The sequence below is a fragment of the Stegodyphus dumicola genome, chromosome 11 (assembly GCF_044657685.1).
Source record: "Stegodyphus dumicola isolate Sdum_Otavi_A_Nest chromosome 11, ASM4465768v1".
NCBI classification, from domain to species: Eukaryota; Metazoa; Arthropoda; class Arachnida; order Araneae; family Eresidae; genus Stegodyphus; species Stegodyphus dumicola.
Genome location: NC_140778.1, coordinates 120,105,769 through 120,129,228, shown reverse-complemented (window position 1 = coordinate 120,129,228; position 23,460 = coordinate 120,105,769). Strand labels below are relative to the sequence as shown.

The following is a 23,460-nucleotide window of genomic DNA, read 5'->3' as shown; positions in this document are numbered from 1 at the left end:
TTCCGTAAAGCTCATAACCACTATTCCCTCCAATACTTACAAACTTTGATGAAGATATAACGGCATAAAATGTAAATAATTACTTTGAAAGTAACAAACCTGACAAGGTTAAAGCTATTCTTAATATTAAATTGCCTGACATTGTTCATCAAGTACGAACCTTTCTAGGAATGTTTAACTTCTACTGTCGTTTTTCGAGAAACGCCGCTAGTATTCAAGCTGTTTTACACGACTGCCTAAAAGGAGCAAAGAAAAAAGATAATTGAAAAATAACTTGTACAGATGAAGCCATTAAAAAGTTTGAAAAATATAAACAAGCTATAGCAAATGTTACTCTTTTCTCTCACTCCGATCGAGACTTTTCCTTCTGGTTGTGCACAGGTACTTTGGATTCAGCAGTCGGTTCAGTTTCACAACAATTTGAAAATGGTATATGGAAACCAATCAGATTTTTCCCCCAAGAAACTTAACGTTACACAGCAAAATAACAGTACAAATGATCATGAATTTCTCGCAATTTATCTTTCCAGTAAACATTTCAAACATTTGTTAGAAGGACGAAAATTCATATTGTATTCTGTCCGCGAGCCTTAAATCATTTTACCCCAAACCAGATAGAGCATCTCTAAGACAAATTAGGCAACCCCAGTCCATTTCAGAATTTACAACAAATATTAGGTACGTGTACTATAGGAGAGAATAACGTAGTAGCGAACACATTATACAGAATCAAAGAAATCAATTAATTATGACAAAATTGCCGAAGAACAAGAGCAAGGGGATGAATTTAAGACATTGCAGAAATCTACAAATTTGACTTTTAAACAGTTTTCCCTCCCCATCTGGAAAAGAATTATGGTGTGATACCTCAACACAGCATGTTAGACCTTATATACCTAACATTTATCGTATGAAAATATTTCATAAATTTTACGGATTATCCCACCCTGGAATCAAATCAACAATAAAAAACTCTTAAAAATGTGTTTGGTCAAAAATCAAAACGATGTTCAGCATTGGGGAAAATCTTATATTCCATGCAAAAATCTAAAATATACCGGCATACAGAATCAAAAATTGTCGAATATCAAAAGGAATCAGAACGAATTTCGAGAAGTAGACATAGATCTTGTTGGTCCATTACCACCATCAAATGGTAACACCTACTGTCTAACATGTATAGACAGATACACAAATTAAATGGAAGCTTTTCCGCTCGAAAACACCTTGGCAGAATCTGTAGGGAAAGCTTTCTATAGCAATTGGATAGCAAGATTTGGAATACCCGTTCATCTAATTACTGATCGAGGAACTCAACTTTCATCTGAAATATTTCAGACCCTGTCACGAATTTGCGACATTAAGCTTTCACACACAACGTCTCACCGGCAGTGCAACGACAAGCTCCATATATCAATAAAAGACTGCTTTAAGAGCCCGTAATAAAAAATTTGGAGTGAAAAGTTACCAAAAGTTCTTTTAGACCTACAAACGGCAATTCACAACGATATTAACTGTACTATAGCGGGAATAGCATATTGAGAAAATATTAAGTTTCCTAGAGAATTCTTTGAATAGAAAATAGATCATACATCACCTGGAACTTTCATACATAAATTACAAAAGTATATGGAATTAATTCGGCTGAAGGAAGTACAACAGAAATGTATCTCTAAATTATTTGTACATAAAGATTTAGAATCAACTTCTGACGTTTTAGTTTTTGCATTAACAGAGTTTGGAAGGAACTCGAACCCCCCCATGTGAATATCCGTATTTGATTATCAATGGTTCACCAACATTAATTCAAAGTAATTATTTACATCTTATGCCGTTATATCTTCATCAAAGTTCATGAGTATTGGAGGGGGTAATGGGCATGAGCTTTACGGAACGTAATGCTTGTCATTTTTCAGTTAATAACATTCATTATTGGTCAACTAAATGTTCGGTGTTGACCAATAGCGTTAGAGTTGTAATCTAATTTGTTTTTGAAATTCAAATCAAATGTATGAGAATTGACGTATAGCTTGTGTGCAGGCAAGCCTCCACATTTATTCAGCTTCAAGTCTCTTCACTGCGACCGCTCAATGACAGAGCGAGGTTGACGATTACAACCGGTTTTCGCCCTCTTCTGCTGCGAGACTCCGAAGGTGCAGGTTCTGACCGTCCTCACCGGGGATGATGCGTGTCTGCAATTTGTTCCTTTTCGTGCATTTCTGACGACCATCTCCATATAGTTTCAAGAGAATGCAGTTTTGTAAAAAAATAACAGTAAGCGGATGAAGAATTAACCAAATTCTTCAGGATAAAGAATAAAGAAATAAATGTATCGATAGACAGATTAAAGCCAGCATATATTCTACCGCAATAAATCCCTAAACAAGAGAAACCTACGACTACAACTGTAATTTAAAGATATAAATGAGAGGATTGAAATTAATAGTTTTCGAATTATATTCAAAAGTAAACTCAAATTCTGCAAACAATTCAAAGCCACGGTTGTTGAATTTAATTTCACTGTCTCAAAACTACATTTCCTTCTAGAAGACATAGTAAATTTTTATTTGTAAACAGAATTATACTTCATAAAATAGGTCTATGATGAGATCTTTAATATGCATATCATATTTATCGAAGCGCAGCTAAAACAATTCTGAAATGATTCAAATAGTTCAAACTTATTTTTAGTTTATGCATGATTAATGCACGAATAGATACTAAACATCCTAAAATAGATACTAAACATAATAAAATAGATATTAAACATCCGGTCACATTTAAATATTAATCACTTCATTTCATACTTCAGTTAAACAACACTCAAGTATCGTTATGAATACCCAAAAACGTTTAACGTACGGGCGTCAAAAATAAGCTTTTGAAGCAATCTGTTTCTTAATCTATATTGGCGTAATCATAGTCATGTGCATCAGTCTTCCCATAATCAGTTCCTCTATAGCATTTCACACACACACCAACACGTACTACCTGAGAAAGGATACGTCCGCATTCCCTCTGTCAGTGCTGATCCTGAATGATATCACGATCAAAAGCTGAAACTTTCAGCTCGAAACCTTTCCCCTACAAACAAAGAAACGGAATAAGGAAGTATAAAACATTATGTGCTTTTCTATATTCGTCGTCATGCAGCATAAAACATCAGGTGACTGAAGAAACGGTGGAACTTACCGCTGTTGTTAAACAGATAAATTGCTGAGTGGAGGAGTGTCTCTTTATTACTTATCTCTTCTAAAATGTAATCAATTTTTCGTTATCATTGTTGCTTAACAACGAAATTTTCTTTATAATGGAGGGAGTTCTTTTCAATTTCTTTCACATTCACATGCAAACTCCAATATGAAGTTTATACTTCTGTTAGTAACAACGTCAATAATTGTGGTGGGAACTAAAGCACGTAAGTTTTATCTAATTTAGTATTTAGTTTCAAAGGCAGGTACTTGTTTGTTGTAAGAAATCTGAAGTGACATATTTTAAATAGAGTATTTACGTTATTATATTCTAGTATATTTTTATGAATAGAACTATGGATAATTACTATTTATTAAACATTATGATTTTTTCGGCGAATATAACACTAGGTGTGTCAATAGATTCCCGTCAGCGGACTGGACTAATTCTCTAACATTTTAAACAACAGCCTTTCAAGTTAAATTTTAAAAAATAATTTAAAATTCCAAATTATTAAAAAGAGCATTACTTTACTTTTTTTGTGAAAGTGCACAATTCGAGTATAGTCAGAAATTTCTAGAACTCTGCTGCATTCGGTCTGCGCCGCCGTGTATGAGAATAGATTACCTCATTTAGTTTTATTTCTACGCAAATGCACCTTAAACATGTCGGTAAATCGTAAAAAAAAACATTTACTTTACTCTTCATTATTATTATCTAAATTAATTAACTTTAATTGTTATATTTTAATTCGTGTGCAGGAAATTGTTATACGTGAAGGAAATTTAAGTAACATTAATTAAGGCACTAAGTCTGAACATAAACGATGGAAGAAGAAGTGACACAAAATATGATGACTTAAGAGTAATGCTCTAGAAATCTAGAAATGTTTTGTATAAAAATCTGATGCGGACACCACATGACTTCCATACAGAATATTAAATTACATACATTTTTTTAGCTGCACTTCATTTAAATTTATTTCCTCGAACTACATTAGAGATAGATTTCTCATTCAAATAATTGAGTTCTCAGTTGGCGATAATACAAAACTTCATAAAACCTCAAAATATCTTCATTAAAAATTGTAGAAAACAATAAAACACCGAGCACAGTTAAAAAATTTTTTGCAATTAAAAGTAGAGTTTCGACACTAATAGAAGCAATTCGGCCAGCGATCAAAAAGGCAGATGTTTCTTTGCACAAAACTGACAGCTTACTTTTGATTAAATCCGACAAAAACACATTAAATTGCAGAAACTGACGTGATTTACTATTCTTCCAAGTTTCAAATGTAAACAGATATGGCTGCTATGGTAAACAAAAATTAGGCTTAGCCGCATTTAAACAACTTTTAAATTGTTCATAATTCTACAACTATTGCATGAGGGTTGACTAAAGGCTTAAAAACCTTAACCGGAAGATAAGAATAACATAATTCAATGATTTTTTTAAGTAAAACATGCATAATTTACCAATATATAAGAATTGAAAAAACTTAAGTCACCAAGCAGAGTAACAGAGCGGGTATCTATATAGTATATATACGCCTGTTGCGGCCTATTGGACTAAAAAGGAAGAGGCACAACTACATGTAATAGCAGTTCCTCTATACAAAATTTCGACATTCTCAGGCTACTCGTGTTTATGTTATACGAGAAAGTTTCATATATACGTACATACAGACGTCATGAAAAATATCTATTTTGAATCTATTTTAAATCAATTTTGTAATCCGGTTGGGAAAAAGGAGTCATTTATTCTGTTCTTACGTACAGATGTCACGCAGAAACATCGTTAAATTGCATTCAGTAGCGGTCAAATTAGATATTTTCGTTGTAAGCTGACACCCGGAATTTTTCGTGATTACAATACTTCCTTTACTGTTATAAGCTAGTAAAAGCACACTAATCAACTAGATCATTTGTAAGTATCATAATTTTGTATTTCACTCGTTATTGACTACTCCTTTTAGATATCATGTTTTCAAAAGGAACAAGAAATAGTCAGAAATTATAGATCTACGTTCGAGTAAGACTGACAAGCAGGTTTATTATAAAATTAGAAGACTTACGAATAGTTGTGAGAAAGCGTTTTGTGTTTCTAGCCACAAATGCATTGCAGTGTAAAATTTTGCTTTCTCCTGGCAACTATGAAGCTGATCTTAAATAAACTATTGTAGTGGTAAAAATGACGATGTGTTGACAAGTGGTATGTTTGAACTACTTTCACAGTTTAGCAAAGTTTGTAACCTTTTGTAGTTAAGCATTAAATTGTTTGGATTTATACGTGTTGTATATTTTAAATTTAACCCTCACAGTTAGTGATGTAGAATAAGTTTAAAGTTACCTTATTTCTGTGTCTGTTTGTTTTAAACACAACAATAAGTTATAAATTACAGCAGTGATAATTTACGTCACCAAATCTACGGTAAAACTTACATTGATTAAAATTAAACAAGTTAATAGATAGATACCCAAGATAGGTGTTACAAATTAAATTACACATTTATACATGAATTTCGCTTCTTCATCTCCTAGAGTATAATATAGAAGTTCACAACCTTTTTTGTGCCATGCGTACCTTTCAGCATTGCTAGACGACCATTTCCTCTTCCTTTTCAAAACTTGGAAAATACGTACACATTGATTTAAATTTAGATAATTTTTTAAAGTGTTTTATGAACTAAATAAGAAAAAGAACTGAAGCATATTGAATAAATACCAAAACCTGAGTATAGCATTAAATTCATAAACTCAAACTATATACTTAACAGATAAATAAAAACCTGTCGTTATCCCTCCAGGAAACTAAAATTAGAAAAATATGAGAAAATCAACTTTTTTTCTGAGTGATAAGCGGACGTGAAAATATGTATATAATGAAGGCACGTTGTGAGGAAGGAGATATTCTTTACATTCGTTCTGTTCGATTACCGCTGTAAAGTCTATTAGGCTTTTCAAACCAGGAAACATGAAAAATCAGATATCCTCATCGGGATCCGAACTTCGGACTTTCCTATTGGCAGCTCTTTTGACAGACAGCAGGAAGATCCGGAGTTCGAAACTCGGTGAGAGTATCCTTGATTCTACGTGATTTTCATTTTTCAAGAAATTCTAATATTATTCTAGACTGGCTTCCGACTAAAATGTGATGGATGATAATTCATCTCCATTTGTATTGGCCATGGGGGGTCGATTTGCTTCTCAGCCATCCTTTGGCACATAAAATAAGGAATATAATGAATTTTCTTATCCTCATCGCTTAATAAGGGGCTCACGTCTGGGATGAATTTAAGCGTTTCTATTCCAGGAGCCCAATCATTTGTCTTTCTTTCATTTTTTGGAAATAAGGAATATAATGAATTTTCTTATCCTCATCACTTAATAAGGGGCTCACGTCTGGGATGAATTTAAGCGTTTCTATTCCAGGAGCCCAATCATTTGTCTTTCTTTCATTTTTTTGAAATAAGGAATATAATGAATTTTCTTATCCTCATCGCTTAATAAGGGGCTCACGTCTGGGATGAATTTAAGCGTTTCTATTCCAGGAGCACAATCATTTGTCTTTCTTTCATTTTCTTGTTTTCTTATTATCTGCTTTTCTCTTTTGTAAATCTCTTTTCGAAAGCTGCAGCTCAAAGTGGGATGTTGTTACGTCCATTTTGTATCTAGCTTATCATTAAGAGATACGTACCTACGCTTTTGCCTTGCGTGAAGACATGTAAAGCTGAAAGAAAGCTCCTGATGATTGGGAGACGAGGCACTGTTCCCAACATTTTTGGTTTGGCCTCTTCTTCAGACTAAAATGGGATGCACTAGCTGTAAGCGCTAATGCTTAATTGGCTGGCACTAACTAGTGTCAATTTCGATCGCTTGAATTGTTGCGAATTCCTTCTCCTAACCATCCCGTTCTATGTTAAGTTCCCAATAGAAACACCTGAAGTGAAGTCGTTAAGGAGCTAGCGAAGCAGGCAAAAGAAGACGACCAAGATGGAGTCATCTCAACTCCCTTCTTGACATCATATTTTAAAAGGAACGCTCAGAAACACATGCTTAAAATTTGAGAGGAAAGAAGGCTCTTAGCCACGATAGGTCGCAGGTTATTCTGATTATATCCAAGCGTGGGAACAGAGTTAGGAGGCAGATTCTCTTTATTGATACACTACTTCTCTAAACAGAGTCCGTTTTCTGCCTGATTAGACTGCTTCCGGCTCTGCGCAAGAGCTCTTTGTATATGCAGTGGTGAAGGAACAGTAGAAAACTATGCATTTAACAGCTCAAAAACAGCAGAATACCACCTTAATTAAGATTGCATCCATAAACTGCCAGCTTTAGCTGCAAATACTAGTAGTAATAGATATGAATGTAATAGAACATTTTTTGGCTCAGTCATTTCATACTGTTCTACTGCCTACTAACCTATGTGAAACCGTACGCTATACTTGCTTCAAACACGCTCGTAACGTAAGTTTGCCACAGCAATAATAGTACAGCTGCGTAGTTTCTCTACGTGTTTAGCGTTGTTATCCGTATTCAGCACTGTACATAGTTCTGTACTGATATGTGTATTTTTAATTTGACGATTTCACTAACTGACGACATGTTTAGGTCATATATTCTCCTACATAAGCTAACCCACTAACGTGATCAGCTGCAATCTAACTATGCTCATATCGCGTTGTTATACATTTGTCTTTCCCTGATTTCTGAGCTGATGCGTGTGCTTAAGTTTTTATGAATCATCGTCTGCTGTAATCATGGATCTTTCTACACCCTGTACCACATCAGTTCTACAGAGCTCATTTTACTATCAGAGCCCTAATAACCTCAGACGAGCTGGCATCTAAATTTCGTATACTTAACACCCCGGCGGCCAACTTAAGACGTATCCGGTGGCTTGAGAAAAAGCGATGGAGAAGTTCTTCTTTCGGGATAGCTGACTGTGGGGTTTCAGTGGGCGTATAAGCTCGTTTAGCCCTGGCATAGGAATATGTGCTAGATTGAGGGTAGATTCGCCGATTCCGAATCTGTTATTTCTTTTAAATGGATCCATTATCTGCAGTGTTCTAAAAAATGAGAACTCATCAGAAAAGCCAAAATATTTATAATTGTGAAATAATATTAAAATCAATGCTGATTTACAGTTATCAAGAGGTGTGTTACAAGAAAGGTTACAACAAGTGTTACAAGAAAGTGTTACGTGTTACAAGAAAGGTTACAAGTGTTACAACATCATTCTTAACACATAAATATGTACATTCTTATGCATAAGAATCAAAGACCATTAGATATGATGACCTTCTAGTTGTTTCATCTACTCAATCGTTTACCTTTCTTGGATTAAAATATTCAGACAAGCCGATGTAGTTCTTTCATAGAACGAGACACTTAACTTTTGTTTTGGTTTTACCTCAGAAATCTACCTCCGTTTCGTATCAGAAAAGGAAATGTTTTCTGTTTGTCAGACAGAATGTCGGAGCTGTTAGGTGGATGAGGATGCACAAAGGCCGTCATATATATTCAGAATACCTAGATTTGGAAGTAAATTCGGAATAGGGACTAGATGTCCCGAAACAGTTTCTTTTGCATCAAAACAAAAAGCAGCAAAGAATCATATCATGTTTACCATCCATATTTCATAGAAATGTCTCAACATCATAAACATCAATAGCCATCATACTGTGAGTTTTTCAAATAAAGAAAGAATGCTGGATCATGAACAAACTTCAAAGCTGTGTAGGTGTAATAATCTGGTAGGTGTCAGCGGTGGGATAGACCTTCTCCGTACATCTGATTATTCGCCAAGTTCTTTTCGTTTTACAGTATGTACCCAAGCTGTTGTTACATAAATAAATTTTGGTACTTTGGTTTCAGTTTATTCTGTTTGTTGTTGTCTATCAACGAGATTTAAATAACCTAATAGAGCGGCTGTTTAAACTTTTCATATTTCCATTCACGCTTCTGGAAAATCAAGCATCTGAATTTGCGAAGGAGACAAATCTAAAATCTCAATGAGGACCACTCTTTATACTTGTCTAGTAATGGACAGCACATTTATTTGCATCAGGCCAAAAATACTTTTCAAGTAAACCGTCTTGCCTTTCTTTCTTTCTTTCTTTCCACCGACAGCGAGGCAGCCGGTCCACTGGGTAGTTAGCATATCGGCCAGGTAGCCCCGCTGACGGAAATAACTTGAACAAAAGACACACTTATAAATACATATTGTGCTCAAGACGACTGCTGGGGGCATTTCAAACAAATGCTGGACGAAGACGATAGTGCATGATGGAAGAAGGGTGCATTGAGGGCGTGAAGAACAATTCCAGTTACATATTTACAGAGTAATGGATAGGTGGTTACAAATACTAAAAGTAATAAGAAGTAAAAAACTAGAAAGTAAAACAATGCATAAAATAAAAAAAAGGCAAAACAGTGGAAACAATACATAAAATAAGGCAAAATACATAGTTCAAGGTTCATAATTCAAGGTTTACAGTTCAAGAAGATAAATATATACAGGGAATAAGAAAAGCCGAATAAGCTAACTTAAGATAAAATTAGTTCGCTACAGGTACAGAGCATACAGGGGCTGTGCTGGTGACGAGGATGGTGGCTGAGAATTACTCCAGCCTGTCTGAGATTATGCGTGCAATGTTTATGCAATCGCATATGCGTTTCAATGCATTGCGATTTTTTGAAGTAGCTTCGGCCCATGCATGGATGTGGTTTGCTACTGGTTGCCTAAGATGATATTTAGCGGTCTCTCTGCAAGCGAACAGATAGTGGTCCGGATCTCCTACCATCCCGCATGAGCAATGCTCGTTTTCGCGTCGTCTGAAGCGATGCAGGTAAGTCATGAAGGGACCATGTCCTGTTAGATACTGAGTGAAGTGAGACGAGCCAGATTTTAGAAGCCGGCAGACTTTTGGAAAAAATCTGTAAACTCTTCTGCCGGTGGTTTCTGTCTCCCACAGATGTTGCCAACGTTTGAGTAATTCTCTCTCGAGCTCAGCTTTTAAGAACGAACCCGGGAGAGGCACGTCAAGTGTGCGAACGTGGGGGTCAGTTGCTGCTCTTTTGGCTATTGCATCTGCAATTTCATTACCCAGTATTCCAGTGTGGGCAGGTACCCACTGGAGTTCAGGCCTATAGTATTTAGGTGTTTTAAGTAAGAGTTTTTGTATGGCCCTGACGAGTGGATTTTTACTACATTTGCCTTGGATTGCCTGGAGGCTAGAGGCTGAGTCTGAATATATACTGGAATAGTTATTTTCCAGTGCGTAGACAAGTGCAGCTTTTAATGCAATCAGTTCAGCCTGAAAAACTGAGTTGTGGTGCTTAAGCTTTCTTTCCCAGGTCTTTAAGATCTGGTTCCCAAGTAGAACACAGTATCCGCTACCGGTGCCACATTCTCCTTTGGAACCATCGGTGTAGATTGCAGCGGCGTTGAACCACGTTGGTGACCTGCAGTTAATCGAGATATTGAATTCGGCCGGGTGGCAAGGTGGCTCGGGAATGCTTTGCTCATAGTCAGTATAAACATAAGTCCTATCCCATAAACTTATTGTCTCTTTGAGTCGGAGCACTCGCACTATTACACTCTCGCGATGAGCTAAGAGATGCAGAGGCGGTAGTCCTGAAATCACGTTTAGAGCATTAGTGGGCGAGGTTTTATATCCTCGGGTAATGCTCAGGAGGAATGGTTTTTGTGCTGAGCGTAGCAGATTCTCCATTTTAGTAGTGATCGTTATGCCCCACATGGAGGCTCCATATAGTGCAATACGTTCAGCAACTACAGAGTACCACGTCTTAAGCATCCTCGAAGAAACTCTCCATGTTGGTGCTGCTGTTCTGAGCATGGAATGAAATATCCTGTGAAGTCGTGCCTTGACCTCCTTTAAATGTGGCATCCAAGTCAATGTGTCGTCAATTATAACTCCAAGGTACCTCAAGTTTCTGACTATTTTAATATTTTTCCCATGAAGGTTGATGCACGGGGTTCTTCGATGGCGCTTACCTGGACAGATAAACATACCTTGGGTTTTTGAGTTGGCAATAGTTAACTTATGGTCATTGGCCCATTTGGCCATCTTGTCCATTGCTTGTTGTGCCCTAGTCTCATATGCGTTGCGGCTGTGCCCTTTGGTTACCAGCAAAAAGTCATCGGCATAAGCCAGTATTTCCGTGTGAGGATCTGTGTTAAAGAGAGTCAGCGCTGTGTCCGCTACAAGATTCCAGAGCAGTGGACCCAGACAGGATCCTTGAGGACAGCCTCTATTGATGGAACGTCAGTGCACTCCTGCGTCCGTAGTGGCTTGTAAGCGGCGATCACTTAGGTAGCTGTAAATAAGGTCAAAGAGAATCTTAGGGCTACCCATGTCCTGTAATCTCTTCAGTACATCGGGCCACCACAACGAGTCGAAAGTGCCCTGTATGTCCACAGAGATAATGAGACTATGTTGGTTATTTATTCTGTTATTTGCTATTAATTTTCGTAGGTGCTGCAGCGCGTGACCCACCGATCTGCCAGGAATGAAGCCGTATTGTTTGTCATTTATGCTTTGTCCAGACAGGATATAGTGTTTAAGTCTTTGAAGGACGACTCTTTCTAGTACTTTACCCAAGGCAGGAAGAAGGCAAATAGGCCGGTAAGACGTTGGTACATTAGGGTCTTTTTTCGCTTTGAGGAAGAGCACCACCTCACCAAGTTTCGTGCCGGCTGGGAAATATCTGTTGTGCCAACACGCAGTGATGTAGGCATGCAGTAACTCCGGATGCATACTGTTAATGGCTTGCAGAATGCCATTATCTATCCCATCAGGACCTGGTGCTTTATTGGTGTTTAACGCTTTAACAATGTCGCTTATTTCTTTGGCGTTAGGCAGTGGTTCAAAATCTGTTTTCTTGGTATTGTAATACTGCTCAACGCTGGCTCTGATATTTCTTTGTGCGGGATTATCTGTGTCTGCGTTATCAGGTCTAAAGATATTGTCCAGAATGTGCGCAACTACTTCTGTGCTAGTTGCTGCTCCGTGGCTTATTGTGGCAGTAAGATTAGTAGGTGTAATTGTCCTCCATCATTTCTGCCACTTTGCTGATCTAGTTTCGAATAGGAACCATACGGCAGTCATAACTATTCGATTTATATCGCAGGTGTCCAAAACTATATTACCCGAAGATCCTTTATGACAGAATAGATTGAAATCTTTTCTCATCGCTTGCAAAGCGGCCGAGCGGTAATGTCGCTGAACACTGGTAGTTCGGTCCGAGGTTCGAATCCCGCGAACGGGCTGGCTGCATGGGTGTTTTCGTGGTTTTCCCCATGTGTAACGTGTATACGAGCCAGTTTCCCTTAGAAAGTCCTCCACGAAAGGCATCCCTCCCCTTAGGCAGATAGCCCTAGTGTGCTTTGCCATAATTAAATACACCACACCACACCACCTCATCGCTTGCAGAGATCTGAGGAAATGGTTTAACGTATACTCGTTGGAAAAGCAGTGAAAGCCATTATATATACAACCACCCAGATAGCTAATAATTTCTAGCATCAGCAAAATTTCATAATTAATCTAAATCTTGGTGGACCGTTAAATAATAAGAAACTCTAAGGCAACACAGAACAGCTCAAGGACGGCTTTTGTAAATGCTTTTCAATGTCAGATTTCATAGCCTTCAAAATTCTACAGCCAGCGTTAGAAAGGCAAGGAGAAAAAGTCAGTGAGAAGCCTTATACCATATGTGTCATGAATCTCATCCCGTGCGTAAAGCAAAGGAGCATAGAACGCGCTATAAAAATTTCCAGAATGTATAAGGACCAATCACATTTTTTACCATGAAGAGATGGTCGCGTGATTATTACTACTGAAAAGTGTTGGTGAGATCTTTGTTGCCATTTGTAGAGGCAGCAATTAACCATCAGCATTTGCTTTCGTCAAAATACCAAATTAAAATAATTAAGACAAATTAAAATATGGATTTTTCGGATATTTAACTCGTAACAAAATAATGGGGAAAATTTACTCTGCTCTGTATATTAATAATTTTTAGACGCAAATAGCACTCCATTATCGCAGTTAGTTGATATATTTGGTTTTCTAAAATGTGCCCAAATTTATAATACATTCTTCTCCTACCAAATTATCCTTTTCTGTGTCTGAAAATTTTGTTAGTTTTTAAGATTAAACGCATTAAATTAATTTGTTATTATTCTCCTGATGGAATAGATTTCTGGACTTTAGACCTACAGTAAAATTCGATATGGATCTTTAGGATGGGTGTGTGCGCCTGTACTTTGAATTTTCATTTGGAAAGTATTTTACCAACATCTATAGTTCAGCTAGGAATTTGTTCAAAATCAGCGTTCATCCCTTTAAGGATCCATATTCGTATTCCTTAACTTTCCTTATGCTCTACAATGTTTACTTTTACTTCATGTAATTTCATCTTTCTAGTATGTGACTGTGGACACCATGGTAGTTGCTCGTTCACAGAAGACGGGTCTAAGGTGTGTATTTGTTCAACCGGCGCAGCATTTGTATCGGGGACAGGAAAATGCGAAGGTAAGAGAAAGTGAAAAACATAATTTTATGCACTATAATACATTTTCCCATGCAGACATTGCTAAATAATTTTAATGAAGCTCTTTAACTTCATGTGGACTTTTCTAATTTTAAAGCATGTCACTGTGGAGAGAATGTAAATTGTTCATTTGATAACGGAGCTAAATTGTGCGACTGTCCATATGGATTTGCACAATACAATGGACGATGCCATGGTAAGAAATCTTCTACAGCTTCAATATTATAATATTGCTGCGTAAATATCTTTACAACTGGTTCAATTACTGCGTAAATATCTTTGCTCAAATTCTAAATTTTTTCCAAACAAAATATTTTCGTTCCTATTACAGCTTTGCCTGCAAAAGTATTATAAACAAATTTTAAATCTTTTTTTTTTCACGAAAATTAAGCGTAAGTACTCATAGGTATGTCCTATTAAACAATTTGGTAGAATAACCTATTAAAATGTGAATCTGAAATCAGTCTATGACAGAAATAGTGAACAGGTTTACCATGAGATTAGAGTTAAATGATAACAATAAGCAGCCTAAAGTAAAATTGCGTTAATTTGGGAGCAAGGTTTCTAAAATTCACGATATCTTAAATTGTAATCCGGAGGAAAAATCGGGAAAAGCTAAACGCTAGATATCATTAAAAACTACAAGCACCAAAAATAAGAAAAACGTTACTAATTTATTGATATACTGACGTACTAAAGCAAGAGATTACAGAAAGTATTTGAAGCGCGTATTATTAAAAGCTTTGAAAATTAATCCTTTCATTTAGAGCATTGATTATTCAGAAGTAAATAATCTATTTTTCAACTTATTCTTTTTCTCATGTGTAAAGCGAATGTGAAGCGAATATGAATACGAAGACAGCGTCTTCTGAAACAGAATGATCATGCAATGTGTTTCATGGTTGAAGATTCATTGTTAGATCTAGCGACTTTAGACAAACTCAGTATTTACTTAAGAACTAGGAGAAGTGTTTTGAGAATTGAGGGTAGACTTGCCGTAGTCCTCATCAATCCTTTTCTCTCCTTATTTTGGTTTTGCAACCGTAGGGCATTATTTTCTTTGTTCACCATCAGGACTGGTCTAAAATAAATTTATCATGCCTTTTTTTCTTTGTCTTGTTATATAAAGATTGATAAAGTTGGAATGCCTAATATAACTTGGAACTCGAGAAACAGAATCATTTGGTTTGAGCTTTCTAAGAAACAATAATGATATCTTTTCTGTACAGGTAAATAATCTGTATCGCTCTCGAATAAATGAAATAAAAATGATACTGTTGTTAGCAATAGGAAATGGCTTATTATAATGTATTTCCATTTATTAATCAATATTCATTATTCTTCTAAGTAAGTACATATGGCTTGAATTCACGTGTGCTAACAATTTTACTATCTTTGAAATATGGTATAACATTAGGAATATGAAAATGGTCATTTTTAACCGCGAATTAAATTATTTTTATTTTTCTTAATATTTTGGCATTTATTTACTTTTACTAAATAATAAGCATAATTATGCTTTATATGATTATGCCGTGAATTATTACTTTTTTATTATCATTTTACATACCTAGAATTACGACAAGGGGGTAATTTATTTTTTCTTTTTCGTTTAGTAAAAGGCTAATTCGTCAGAGCAGAGTTTTAATGTCTTTTGTTTGGATTTTCTTTTTCTTTTTATGTTTGATGATATGCAACAGCTAGTTGGAATAACAATAAGACTCTCCAATTCTAAAGTAGTAATGTTTCAAACGGGTTTCATGTTTCTTCTCTGAATCCTTTAGTAAGTCGTCTTGTTTTTAGTCGTCTTGTTCTTAGTCACAACCTTTATTTCTCTTGCAAATGTTTGTGGCTTCTCATCCCATTTTCTACGCTGTAAATGCTTTCCCATTAATCATGTTATTGTCATGTAGAACCGTTGGAAGAAAATAGCTATCAAAAGAGGATTTGGTAAAAGTTTACAATAATTATAGGATGACAATCCGGTCTCAAAATTAGTTCCCAGGAAGAATCTAATACAGAAATTTCTTTATTTCGATCTGCTAGAGATTGTTTTATTAAGACTACAAGTGAATCCGGTTCATTTAATGACGGTTTTGTTGTTCCGTCAAAAGAAACTGTCGCAATATTTCATGTTCTGGTTTCGAGGAAAAACAAGATGTTTTTCATCATTTCCATATTGCATTAATACCAAAAATAAAATTCTCGCAAAATGTATTTGCGAAAATCAAACGTTTATCTTTCAACGAGAATTTAGTCGAGGTCAAGGAAATAATCGTGGTCCAGAAAGATCACAAAGGCTTGAAATGGGCTCTAGTCCAATAAGAAAACGAAGATAATTTATATCTTTAGAAAATGAAGTAAATCAATCAAAAGATGAAGAAATAAGAAATGATGGTAGAGTGCGAAAAAATGAAATTACTTTTACAAATTAACTTGGAAGACTTTTTCGAAATGTTTTGCGAGAAGCATGTGCGCCAACTACTTTTGCTAAGAGAAAAATAACTGATGGTGACGAGCTTATTGAGACTTTTCGTTAATAAAAATATATTGTGTCATATAGAGCAATCCAGAAAAGTGGAGGTAAAATCGAAGAATCTAAACTGGAAATTGTCGCTTGATGAAATTGATATTTTAATTGTTCTACAGCTCTGTATACACTGAGGTATCACTGAACTAAGGATAGTCATGGTTATGTAAAATTTAAAGCTCTGCGCCGCATTTACACTCACATAAGTTTTTATGTGAGTGTTCTGGTTAATTGTATATATAGTATAACAACAATATACTGTGGTTGTTATCAATCAGTTGTTTCAATTGGCAGTATCACAAAATTCTGATTTAGACGCCTTCGATCGTGGATTAATGGTAGGCGCTCGATGCATGGGCCATTCGACTTCCGAAATCGTCAGAAAGGCAGGATTTTCGAGATAAACAGTGTCAAGAGTATACCAAAATACACGGACGGTCACGGGCATTGGGAGCCATAAAACAAGAAAGTACTATTGCTTAGTGCACGCCATCGGGCTGCACGTCTTGCCTAGAAAAGAAAACAGAGAAGGAATTTTAGTGGACAGGGAATGAGTAGCAGGAGCGATGAGTCTCGATGAGGCTAGGAATATGGCCTCATGAAACCGTGAATCCTGCACCGACAGGCTGGAACTGTACAAGGCCATAGTGGTTCATTCATGGTCTGGATTGTTTTGTATAGGTAGTGTTAATGCGATTCAGTACATAGAGTAACTGAGCGATCACCTGCATCCATTAATTTTAAATCCTGTCATTCAGATTGAAATGGAGTATTAGAGCAAAATAGCTGCAATCTCTTGCAAATCCAGGTTGGCTACTGCTTGCTTGGATGAGCATTCCTCCGACTTCTCTGTCATGAATTCGCCACCTAGAAGTCTTGACTTACATCATATTGAGCACCTTTGAGGTGTTTTGGAGAAAGGTATAAAGCACATCACACAACGTTAGAGACCATTCCTGAATTATGGAGAGCTCTAGCCGATGATTGGCAAGCCATTCGCGTCGAACGCTTCAGAAAATTTTATGAATCCATGCCTAGTTGTATGGCAGCCATTATCAAGGCTAAACGAGGCACCACTTGTTATCCCTAATTCAGTTGCACTTCAATATCGTACGTTCGTGGTGCCTTGGCTGTGAAAGGCCTTTCTGTTTTGAGTTTATAGTCCAAATACTGTAGCCCAAAATTCTTTACTGAAACAACACCTGAGGCAGATTCTTGAAAATAATGAATTACTTTTGCTTTGACTTAACGTCATCTAGATTGCAAGTATTATAAAGATCCAGTTGCTCTTGCTTCAGAAGTCATTTATTGGTAACTGCTTATTGTATTGCAAACTTGTTACATTCTTTTCTGCAAAGGCAAGGTAATGGTTTATTCAGTTTAATTCGTAAAATCCGATAAGATAGGCACAAAATTTTGGTTTTTAGCTGACGTGAAAACAAAATACTTTGTTAACAGATATTTTTATTTGAAACAAGAAAGCAGACCAGTTGAAGAAATTGCTAGGAGTATGTGATTTATCGGTTGTTTGAGCCTTTTACAAAACCGAAAGAGATATTCCTATGGGAAAATTTTCTGATTTTGAAGTTAATAAATAATTGAAGGAATTGGCTATGCTCGGCCGCCAAACACTCAAAAAAATATGTGTAGCGTACGGGATTAAACCTGAGGGTTAATTTTGTTAAAAAAAATTGTTCCGCTTAATTCTGTAAAAGAAATTTTACTTAAAAACATTTTGAAGAATTTTAACACTGTATCAAAAATGAATTAAATTAAACATAATGTAACATATTTTATTAAAACAGTTAAAATACATGTTTTTTCTATTAAATACGTTGCTGTCAAAATTATTTCACACCATAATTAGAGGTAAACCGAAAACGCTGTATTGCTAGTATTAAAATCATTTTCTTCAAATATCTTCAGGATTCGCAACGGAATTTCATTTATTGCAGGAATAGAATTTTTTTTTATTTCGCTATCGACAGAACAGCTGATCCACTGGAAACTCAAAATGTGATGAATGAAGCAGAAATTTTAGATGTAGGCATAAGATAAATTAACAACAGGTCATATCAATTGAATACGGAACTCGTGGAGACCTATTAGTTCTATTTCTTTCCCTAAATTCATGAGCAACTGTAATATTGTGGAGGCATTATCAGGGAACTAACCCGCTGAATTTCCCAGAGCTGTTGAAAACCGTGTCAGCTTTATCTTGATACTTCACTACCTTTTGCGCAAGTCTTTTCCGTCTTGCTTCACCTTTTGAGTGTCATATACTTGAGTTTGACATATTTCTTCAATGAAAATTATAGATCTGTATTTGATAATCGGTAATTTTAAAAAGATCTTGTCTCTACAGATCGTCTCATTCTTCAAACATGTACTGTTTTTGAAAAGCGTTCCGACTTTCTTGAAGCAACTTAGGAAACGATGCATGATAATTTGCTTGAAACGTTTCAAAACTGCTTGATAGAAGGAAAAGATAGAAGTATATTTTCAACAATATCACTAATGGTTATATGACGTTTCCGAACCCCAATTTGATTTCTCGATTTGACTTGATCGACGTGTTGTTTATTAGTTAAAAGTGCATGGTCTATCAAACTGCACTTAGTCTTCGATGCAATTTCTACTTATTTTAAGCATATTATAATAATCACCATCTCTTGGCTTTAACAACGTGTTGTCCTCGGAGAGTTTTAGTATTATTTGAAATCCTTTTCTACCAGACAATATGGCAACAGGAAACATTTTTGGAATGCAGTATGCGGTGTAGTGGCCGAAACCGCTACACAAACTTCGGTCGTAAATATAGAGTTGAAATGAACTTCTAACTCAAATTCTAACAATAACATGTAGTACTTTAATTAAAAACAAACATTAAAGGTTGCAATTTATAATGATTTGAGACTTGGTTGCATTCAGTACCGTAATTTTAGAAAATTTTTAAACAGGAATGTGCGAGATCGAGAGTCATTAGGAGTCATAGTTCTAGCGGGCCAAAATGCCTTATAGCCCCAGCAAGTAGGTCCTGGCTCTTCTCAGAAAACCCCCCTCCATTCTCGCTGCCAAACATTTCTCTCCTTATGGTGTCGTTACCTCTTCTGAACTTTGGAGGGGGGATTCCTGGTGCATAAAAAAGGTGCCCTCATTCCGATTTCGGTGAAAGACTTCCTTTCTTCTCTGGACTGTTGGAAAGATCTTCGTGAGTGAAACCAGAATCATTAGGAATAGTAACTCGTTTCACCAGGATTTCTCCCCTGGCTTGAAAGATGTACCACTGCATTCGGAAATTAGCCCCCTGGACAGCCAGACAAAGAGCAGCTATGCGACCTTGTCACAGCTCCTGCCCTCATAGAAGAAATTTGCCAGACTATAGAAAGGAAAATTCTCAGTTTTTTTCGTTGCTTCCAGAACAGAAGTAGTAACCATATAAGGCATAACAGAGAAGCCGGTTACTTTACCTTCACTGATTACTAGATTACACTATTTTGAGACACACAACATGAAAGCAAAAATACAAGAAAAAAGGCTTAAACTACTCCTATGGTCTGCGTAACACAAACTCAGGTTTGGAGACTGAGAATTCCGATTCAAATCCGACTGAGAATTCCGATCCCATTTCAAAACTTCCCCAAATTTTAAAAGAAAATTAAAAAAGAATAAAAGAAACTAATTCTAATCATTTTGAAATAAATTCAAAAACGCATAATATAATGCAAAAACGTTTTACAACAATTATCATTTTCCTCGAATCTATCTGGTTTGGATCATCCAAGCCATAGAGAGTATCAGCCTCTTTCTCGATATCCTACACGATCTCCTCTATCATCAAATTCACAAACTCGGGGTGCTGATAATAGGGTTTCATCAAATTGACATCATAAATGGTATTACTGTTAGCTTACCCGGTATCTCTACCATATAGCTGGTTTCGGAAATCACACTAGATTCTTTTCCTGGCCCCATCCAGTTAACCCTCATTTTGTGAGGCTTAGCCGTGACTAAAACAAGCACTAGATTCTCAACCGGTATGATCGCAACGGTGCTAACTTCTCGTAACACCGTTGCTATCATACCAGGTGTTCCTTTTACTCTGACACTCTTTCATCCTTTCTACAGCTAACTCCTGACACTTTTTATTATATTTACCAAATCTAAAACGTACTCGATAACTGTTGAGTCTTAAGGTTCTTCAAATAGGCAATTTTCGTTCAAGATCGTTTGGGGCATTCTCATAGGGACTAATACCAATGCTCTCATGGCTGACAGTTCTGAGAGAGAAAAAAGCGCACGCCAAACACTCTTCTTAGTCCTTCCCGCTTTCCAAGCACAAAGCCTTCAAAATCCTTTCCAAAGTGGAATGCAACCTTTCAATACTGCTTTGAGGATAATACGTCGAAGGATGTTACACCTTAATCCCGAACTTACTAAACACCTCAGTTGTAAGTTCACTAATTATGATACCATTACACGCCGAACAAGTACTAATTTAGAAGTCAAACATGAAAAATCAGCGTTATATTTTCAAATTTTCACATGACTAGTTTCGATGGTTTTACCGAACCATCATCCCCAGCTGCAAAAGCGCCAAAAAAAAAAATCGAAAATCACAACTTTCTGATTATTACTACCATTGGAATTTACATACTGCTTTCTAGATTTCTCAAATGGTTTCTTAATCCCCGCTCTCTGCTCTAACTCTTCGTATCTCTTTGCAAAGCCTTATACCTGTCGCATTTCTTTGCTAAAATAGAAGCTGTTTTAAATTCTTCCCAATTGTCTAAGTAGTTCTCTCGTATTTCTAGAGGGACACGCCGCTTAATTTGCTTGGTGAACATAAGTTCTTTAAGACTCTGAAAATCCCAAACTTCCATCGAATCCAACCAATTTTCAAAATAAACTCTCAATTCATACTCTAAATTCACCCACAACATTTCGTTCTTTCTAGAATGCTCGTCGTATTTTGTTTTTAGAGCCAAAAAACCTAAGCTTGAATCTATGTAAGAGTAATTTGTTAACATTCTAATATTCATCCCCTTATCCGCTGCTTCTTTTACAATTAACCGAGCTACATCATGAGGTAATAAAGATATTAATTGCGAGACCCAATTAATCTCATCAACCTTCTCTTTTTGAACATGTTTTTCAAATAGCTAAAGAATAATCCAATATCTATATTATTCGACTCAAAACACCGTACCAGGTCTTTCAAATTAATCCTCTTTTCTCTTGGTTGTTCAACTGTCGATACCGCGGAAGCTAAGCTATTAGTCTCAACCACATTCATCAATCTTAACTTCTCCAATTCGAAAGCTCACTCATGTTCCCGCTCTTCTGTCTCTGGTTCACGTTCCCTCTCCAATCTCTCTTATTCACGTTCATGTTCCCGTTCCACTCTCTCTTGTTCCATTTTCCTAACCTTTCCTACTCAACTAATTTTTTATTTTCGTTGCTCTGCCTCAGCCCAAGTCTCGCCGCGTATCCTTTCGCCGTTTCCTCATCATAGTCCTCGGTATTAAGAAGCCTTAGTAAATTTCCTAATAAACTCGCATATTATGAAAAAAATGAAGAAAAATAACCTACCACAAATTACAAATACAGATCTATTTTCCAAAATCGAGTAATTCCCTTATAATTTTGAATACTAATCGCCCTAAAACACTTAATGATCTCTAAATATTTAACATATGCATACATTCAAAAAATAAATCAGAAATGCTAATTAACATGCAAATCATTCCTTCAATATCTCAACTATAAAAATTTTGTCCCATGACTCTCGACTGCTTTAAAAAAATTAAATTTTTCTAAAGCATATCGTTATAATACTTCAAGTAATTTAAACTGTTACAATTTACTCTGAACAAAAGAACAACTTCTCTAAAATCCCCAAAATGGTACTCAACAATTCGAAGCGCCTTCGATGACTCTATTGGTACTAGCTTGTGTGCGGGTATTCCACGGCATTCACGGGAATATTCCACTGCACTGTGGCACCGGATAACACTTCCTTCGGCTTTCCATTCTGACACACGGTCTCTTTACTGAAGAGGTCTCACAACGCGAACTGTCCGTTCACTCAAAATTGGATCGTTCTTGTGTAGAGGAGAAAGTCTCTTGACTACTCACATAAAGTATTTTACAACACGGCCTTTTCCGAAACTTCCATTCAAGGATCCGGAATACACACACAACGGGATGTAGGAAGAGCAACGCACGATGTTAGCTGAAGTGCACAGGCTAGAAATTCATTCCTAAATTTACTTTCACGGACAATCCTTAAACACTGACACTAATAAAAAATATTACTGCTGTGGTGTAGTGACCAAAACCGCTACACAAACCTCTGTCGTATACAGACTTGAAATAAACTTCTAACTCAAGTTCTAACAATAACATGTTTTTAATTAAAAACAGACATTGACAGTTCCGATATACAACGATGTGGGACATGGTTGCGCTCAGGCCCGTAATTTTAGAAAATTATTAAACAGGAATGTGCACGGTCAACAGCATACACGAGGATTCATAGTTCTAGCAGGCTAAAATGTCTCCTACCTCCAGCAGGATGGTCCTGGCTCATCTCAGAAAATAACCATCTTTTCTCGCTGCCAAAACATTTTTCTCCTCACGGTGTCGTTATCTCCAATTTCGGGGACGGGAATTCCTCCACTAAAAAATTGTTCACATTCCGACTCAGGTGAAAGACCTTCCTTTCTTCTCTGGATCGTCGGAGTGATCTTCAAAGATGAAACCAGGATCATAAACAAAGGGATCTCATTGAATCAGGATTTCATCTCTGGTGAGAAAGAGATAATATTGCATTCAAAAATCAGTTTCCCTAGACAATCAGACAAAGAACGCCTATGCGACATTGTCACAAGTGCGTAATGGAATGTGAAATGTGAGCCAGGAAACACAGTAACTGCGAAGACCAGAAAAAAGAATAATAGCTTTAATTACTCATGGGCCTACAAGAAGCAATGTTCTACATGCCTGAGCATTTTTCAAATGAAAGACCAGAAACTGCAGTCCCTGCTTCAGAAACGCATGAAATGCTGGCCATCTTCCTAATTATATGCTAATCACTTCGTCTTCTTTGTGATGTATCTATTTCAGTTGATGATCTTTCATTTGAAAAATATTATA

The 23,460-nt window shown here is 36.4% G+C and overlaps 1 protein-coding gene across 6 annotated transcripts in view; it reads left to right on the top strand.

Annotated features, from left to right (window-relative positions):
• Positions 1-3,264: 3,264 nt before the first annotated feature.
• Positions 3,265-23,460, top strand: part of LOC118199320 (uncharacterized) — a 71,747-nt gene continuing 51,551 nt past the window's right edge. For 3 of the 6 annotated variants that reach the window (XM_085827171.1, XM_085827169.1, XM_085827167.1), the window contains exons 1-3: positions 3,265-3,418; positions 13,646-13,753; positions 13,870-13,968. In XM_085827171.1, the coding sequence (XP_085683297.1) occupies positions 3,361-3,418; positions 13,646-13,753; positions 13,870-13,968 (265 nt within the window). In that variant the 5' untranslated portion in view covers positions 3,265-3,360. The remainder of the gene's footprint in view (positions 3,419-13,645; positions 13,754-13,869; positions 13,969-23,460) is intronic. The other 3 variants (XM_085827165.1, XM_085827166.1, XM_085827170.1) reach the window with 3 other exon arrangements.